The sequence below is a fragment of the Trifolium pratense genome, linkage group LG4 (assembly GCF_020283565.1).
Source record: "Trifolium pratense cultivar HEN17-A07 linkage group LG4, ARS_RC_1.1, whole genome shotgun sequence".
Taxonomy (NCBI): Eukaryota; Viridiplantae; Streptophyta; class Magnoliopsida; order Fabales; family Fabaceae; genus Trifolium; species Trifolium pratense.
Genome location: NC_060062.1, coordinates 53,924,919 through 53,931,513, shown reverse-complemented (window position 1 = coordinate 53,931,513; position 6,595 = coordinate 53,924,919). Strand labels below are relative to the sequence as shown.

General features: G+C 34.5%; 2 protein-coding genes and 1 non-coding gene across 3 annotated transcripts; 1 reads left to right on the top strand and 2 right to left on the bottom strand.

The window, feature by feature from the left end:
- The first annotated feature begins 138 nt into the window (after positions 1 to 138).
- Positions 139 to 1,714, top strand: LOC123924497 (N-acetyl-alpha-D-glucosaminyl L-malate synthase). The gene has a single exon (XM_045977404.1). The coding sequence runs from the start codon at positions 165 to 167 to the stop codon at positions 1,632 to 1,634; it is 1,470 nt and encodes a 489-aa protein (XP_045833360.1). The 5' UTR covers positions 139 to 164; the 3' UTR covers positions 1,635 to 1,714.
- Positions 1,715 to 2,177: 463 nt separating this feature from the next.
- LOC123924495 (IMPACT family member in pol 5'region) lies at positions 2,178 to 5,724 on the bottom strand. The gene is made up of 6 exons (XM_045977401.1): positions 5,435 to 5,724; positions 5,313 to 5,354; positions 4,326 to 4,441; positions 3,992 to 4,097; positions 3,808 to 3,861; positions 2,178 to 2,607 (listed from the first exon to the last, which is right to left on the bottom strand). Exons 1-6 carry the CDS (start codon positions 5,669 to 5,671, stop codon positions 2,449 to 2,451), a joined length of 714 nt encoding a protein of 237 aa, XP_045833357.1. The 5' UTR covers positions 5,672 to 5,724; the 3' UTR covers positions 2,178 to 2,448.
- Positions 5,725 to 5,767: 43 nt separating this feature from the next.
- Positions 5,768 to 5,849, bottom strand: TRNAS-GCU. The gene has a single exon. It is a non-coding gene; the product is annotated as a tRNA-Ser (tRNA).
- Between the last annotated feature and the right edge of the window lie 746 nt (positions 5,850 to 6,595).

The following is a 6,595-nucleotide window of genomic DNA, read 5'->3' as shown; positions in this document are numbered from 1 at the left end:
TCCAATTCTCAAAGTCAACAATATTTTTTATTTTTTATTTTTGCTGAGAGCCAAAGACCATGTGATAGGTTTCTTCATTTATACTTTCTTGTTTCCCTTTGAGTGTATTTAAAACTAATTACACAAAACTAAGTTACCACAACCTTATTCTCATCTTATATTCCATGGCAAAGGATCGAAGTTATGTATTTAGCTTTCAAAAATGTTGTTACGTTGTCACCATTTCTTCCATTTGCTCTATCATCTTATTCCTTTCTTGGACTCATTGTTGTAGCCAATGCTATCCACCTTTTCCTTACCAAACAACACTACAAAATCAAAATCAATTAATTAATCTCCTTTCATATCCTTTAGCATGGAACAATCTAATCTTTCCATCAAACCCACCTCCAAAATTGCTTAAGATTGCACTTTTTGTCAAGAAATGGCCACAAAGATCTCATGCAGGTGGACTTGAACGCCATGCTTTAACACTTCATCTTGCCCTTGCCAAAAGAGGCCATGAACTTCATATATTCACCACTTCAACAACCCCCACTTTCTCAAACCATTCAATCATTGACGATTTACATTTTCACTTCTCGAAACCATCACCTGCTGGTTACCTTGACCAAGCCATAGTTTGGGAGCAATTTCAACTACAAAACTCAACCATTAGACCATTTGACATTGTTCACACCGAAAGTGTTGGCCTTAGGTACACACGATCTCGATATGTCACGAATTTAGCTGTCACATGGCATGGAATTGCATACGAGACTATTCACTCCGACATCATTCAAGAACTTCTAAGACCTCCCCAAGAATCACAAACAAATGCAATGAAAGAAAGAACAATAAAAGTTGTTGAAGAGATCAAGTTCTTCACAAATTACGCTCATCATGTCGCGACAAGTGATCATGCCGGTGATATCCTAAAGCGGGTCTACATGATTCCAGAAGAAAGGGTTCATATTATTCTCAACGGTGTTGATCAACAAGTTTTCAAGCCAGATATTTCCAAAGGAAATGAATTCAAGAAAAAACATGGAGTTCCAGATTCTAAGTCATTGGTGATAGGACTAGCAGGGAGGTTAGTAAAAGACAAGGGACACCCTTTGATGTTTGAAGCCTTAAAGCAAATAATTGAAGAAAACAACACTTTTATAGAGAATAGTATGATTCTAGTAGCTGGAGATGGACCTTGGGCTGCAAGATACAGAGAACTTGGTTCAAATGTATTGGTTTTAGGACCCCTTGAACAAGGTGGCCTTGCTTCATTCTATAATGCTATTGATATTTTTGTAAACCCTACTTTAAGAGCACAAGGTTTGGATCACACTCTTCTAGAAGCTATATTAAGTGGTAAGCCAGTAATGGCTACTAAACTTGCAAGCATTGTAGGGTCTGTAATTGTTGGCAATGAAATGGGTTACACATTTTCTCCAACAGTGATTTCTCTTAAGAAAGCACTATATGATTCATGGGTTGGTGGAAGGGAAATTCTAAATAACAAAGGTCAAGTTGCTAGGGAAAGAGGTTTGCAATTGTTCACTGCTACTAAGATGGTGGCTGCTTATGAGAGGCTTTTTCTTTGCATATCTAGTTTAGATAATGAGGATAATTTTTGTAAATACCATCCATTAGGTAATTAAACAAGTTTTCAATTTCAGAAAGTAGAGGAAAACATATGCCAAAAGCATGTTGTTTAAGACATCAATCTACTTTTGAAGTGAAGTTACTAACTGCAACCGTCTATATCGTTTATAATTTTTTTTTTTGAACGGAAAATATATTATTAAAAACCAAGTCTCTACACAAGACGAACAAAGACCAGTAAAAGAAGAACTACAAAACAAATGCGCCGTCTATATCGTTTATAACTATAACAATATATGTTGATTCTCAAGGTATTGTTCAGCTTAAGTTGCAAAAAAAGTTGCATTTTGGAAAATGTGTTTAGATTTTTTCTATTAAACCCCAAAAAGACCAGGTTACATTTAATTGAGTAATAGGAGAAAATTGACCTTAAAGTACACTCTAATAGACCAACTCTCTAATAGACCAAGAAGAAAAGAAAGGTGACAACTATGGTTAAAAAAATAGAAGAAACGAGAATACGGTGAAATATTCCGTTACACTTAAACTTAGAAGCAACATATCAATTACAGACGCTCAATCTTATCTTAAGAATGTAATAGAAGAATGGTTGACAATTAGCATCATCCCAATTATATTCTCTTGTAAAAGTTTCTACTGAATTTACAAATAGTTTAACAAAGTTGCTAAATTACAATAATTACTAAAGCCATTGTGTAAACAAGGTTTCATACCAGGAAACTAGTCCTATTAGCAGCACATAATGCAAAACTTTAATATGTACGAGACAGCATGTGCTTAATCACATCTTCAAATGAAGTTGCATCCACCATGAGAAAAAATATTAAATGAAAAATATAATTCAAAGCCTCAGTGCTTATAAAACTTCAATTCTCGGCTACAATTGGCTTTCAGTGTATCCTCCAAGTTTTCAACTTTGTCAAAATCAACTTTAAAAGTAACCATGGATATGTCATCTTTACCCGTATCGTAATCCTGCTTCATGTCTTCAACATTAAAAGATTGCAGCTGAAAATGACATTAACGAGCATAAGATGCGTACACATTTAACATAAACACATAACCATACAACTTTTGCAATAAGAGAAAGAGATTCTAGCGGTTGTTATTATGACTAGCATTATCAATAATAGATTGCGGAAAATAGCGGAACACAAAAAATAAAATAATAGCAGAGCGTTGTGGGAAAATAGCGGAAGCCACATAGCAATTGAAATAAGTCAATTATATATTTAAAAAGGCATACTGCATACAAATATAAAAGACAATGAATGCAGAGTATAGATTACATATTGGACGTTTACCTAACATACGATGAATATAAGAGTAATACTCACTGACTCTTCATTTTTTCTATTATGAAATAGGTCATGTTTGGCACATGCAGATTCTTCATTTTAATATTTTCAAACACTAAATTTTTTTCCGTCACTGCATCAGCTAGCAGAAACTGTGTAGAGAAACTAGGATAGCGTCGCTAGCAGATTCATCAAAATCTGCTATGCTATAGTGCCACTGTCTCAGCTATTTGACAACAATGGTAATGACATTGCAACTTAGATTTGTTTATACACATACACACACACACACACACACACACACACACACACACACCCATATTTATACAGTTACACTCTGACCATCTTAAAATACTATTGGCACAAGTACCAGAAGCTAGGTTATATAGACATTACTGAATTAGAGTTATTCCACCAGAAAATCTCTCGGCTTTGATTGGGAGTTATGATAGAAAAGGAAGGGATGCTAGACTGCTATCTTGTTCAAATGTAAAGAATCAAACAATTTGGGGGGACTTCAAAAAACAATAAAGGATGATTTTTAAAAACTCCGATATTGCCCAACCAAGAGAAAGGTTTATCACAATATTACAACCCCTTCTCTTTTCTCCCTCCACTTCTAAAGTCCGCTTCCAAACAAATCCTAATGAGCAAAAGATAAGAACACTATCCAGACATGACAGACAGGAAAACAAGGAACGGATATAAGAAATCAAGTTTTGCTGCTCAAAACTGATGTACAATTCATTAAATATAACAGTTAAATATATAAACATCCGAAGTAACACATTTTTGAGAAAATCGCAAACTTGTCATCAGACTCTTCTATTATCCTACCCAAGTCACACTATAAGAAGGATATTCATAATCATAATCAGGGAGTTATCAATATAAATATTCAAGAACAAACCTGATGGTAGAGCACTCCAAGTAAGTCAAATGGAACTTCGACACCCATTGGTACCTACATATTTCATAATTTTATTCATAAATTCACACATTGTGAGTAACACTAGTTCCAAAAACCTTCAAGAAAGTGAAACTCTAGGTATAGACAAAACCAAAGATGCATTACAGGTTAAGAAATGAACCACCTTTGTTTTCACAAGGCAAGTCGGAGCATTCTTCAGACATTCTGATGCAACTCCTCCATAAGCCCTGACCAATCCTCCAGTGCCTAATTTGATACCACCAAAATACCTGAACTTCGATATAGATCAGAATACATATCATGTTCTAAATCCAAAATCAAAGGATGAACTGCTTAACCCTTAAAATCTACGAAACAATCCACAAAAACACATGGAAGTTACTTTGTCAAGGGTTAAAAAAGTCGATATGGAACTGATGCAAACTACCAGAAGCCACTAGCTTCAATTAATTGACATTGATATACATATGTTAAAATAAGATTGTTAAAGTATTAACCTGATCACAACCACCATTACTCTATCTATTCCTGAAGTAGCAATAGCAGAATATATTGGTTTCCCAGCCGTACCTGAAGGTTCACCATCATCATTGGACCGATATTGATCCCCCACCTGTTGAACAATTGATAAGATAAGAAGTGTGCACAAGTAGTAGCAACTCATTAGTAACATCATACACTACTATGTTTCTCTAGCTTAAATTGTATTTATGCCTCTTCTGTGTTCCAATCCAAACGCAAAAACAAAAATCAACCAGTGAAGATACACCTTGTGAGTCTGAGAATAAGAGCATTTCTGGTAGAGGACACTATCAGAGGTTCTTAATTCCAAAATACACATCACTTATTCAGTGTTTCGACCTATTAAAAATAGAGTGGATAGGAAAATTTGTCTTTAAAATTGTGAACATAGATCAAAATAGTTGTAAAATTTTGCAAATTGGCAAATGCATCCTGGATATTATAATGTCAGTCAAAATAGTCCTCCGTAAACTTGTGTCATTAAAGGCTACGAGGTGGCTCACTAAATTAACATTATTCAATAAGTAAATATTAAATTAAAATATAACATTTAGCTCAGCATCATTCGTACACACTCTCCTCTCCCCACCTTCTATGAAGGGTTTGTGTCATTCATTCACACACAAATCACACGCGAACGCATTATGAAGAATGCAACACACTTGAAGCATTTATTTATGAAGTCTAGTTTAGAGCATATTAACAGCACTAGAGCATATGGTAAATAATAAACCTAAAGCTATAAAATTAGATGCTAAAAAAAGTTGTGCTCCTCCTTAAGGTCTCAGGTTCGATTCTCTCTAGTGAAGCATGAACCACTCCAGAGAAGTCCAGCCCAGATACATTAAAAAGGTGAAATTTGCTAATAAATTGACAATCACAAAATCAGTATCATCATTTCACACCATTTGCAGCAATTTTCATTTCACCATAAAAAAAAAAAAAAACAGAATTTATGTTACCTTATAAGCCCAGCAATTGTGTGTAGCCTTTGGATCCCGGACCTAATAATAATAAGATCAAAATAATTAACTAGCATGTTATGAAATAGTGATAAAAAATTGGAGGAATTGAGGAAAATGACCTGAGAAAGGAAAGACATGGCGGATTTGTCGTCAGAGACGGAGCCAGCAATGGCGATGAACTTGCTTTTCTTGATGTCTTTCTCGAAACTGATTCTCTCTTTGATTGTCGTGAATTCCCCTGAAGAATTTCTACTGCTGCTACTCGCCATCGTCGTTATTTTCAACTTAGCTATGGCCAAGACTGAAACGTAGATGCGGTGATGATGATAGCTGGGTATCGTTGCTGCCACATGCATCTCTCACCATTGCTCTTCTCTACTTCCCAATTATTAATATTTATACTTTTTTTTAATTTAAAAAATAAAATAAAATAAAATAAAATTGAACAAAAACGTCGCCTGAGAGATTCGAACTCTCGCGGGGAAACCCCATGTACTTAGCAGGCACACGCCTTAACCACTCGGCCAAAGCGACGCTGACGTTTTCAAAATTGCGCTTTAAATATATATCCAGTTTATTCTATAATAACAAATCAGATATTATTGAACACCACAACACAAACACGTGTATGGAAAAATAAAAACCCGTAGGAAACAGATAAATGTTTAAGTAGAAATGTGATTTTATTTTTAGTATTTACATTTTGGTTTTTAAGGGAAGGAGCTCTGGTAATTCAGAGTTCGTCTATGAGATATGTAAATTTTGGCAAAAAATTGTTCCACTAAGAATTGAGCTCGGATTCTTCCAAACGATCCGTCTTATGGGGAAAACACTAACCACTTAAGTCCAATGTCATGGTGAATAGAAATGTAACTTTATGAAAATAGTTGCTTTTTATGTAAAATTTATTTTATTAGTAATTAGTTATTTTGATCATTTATTTTAAAGTAGTTAATTTAGTTATAAAATGTATTTTTTATTGGTCAATTTTGTCTATAAAATTATTTTAAAAAAAACATTAAAAGCCTTGTTCTTGCTAAAGTTATGAGACTTGACCGGTGATGTTATGACTCGACAGGGAAGGTCTCTAGTCATGACCGGTCATATGGTATATTCTATCTATGAGTATAGGCTACCTGGGTGCTAGGTACTGATAATAGATTTTATCAGTAATTTAGTGAAGGAAAAATGTTTCCTAGGCTTAATGACCATAGGCCTATATATAGAAAAGTCTGATGAGAGTAGTGGGCTAGATAGTTGAGGGAGTCAAGGAGAGAATA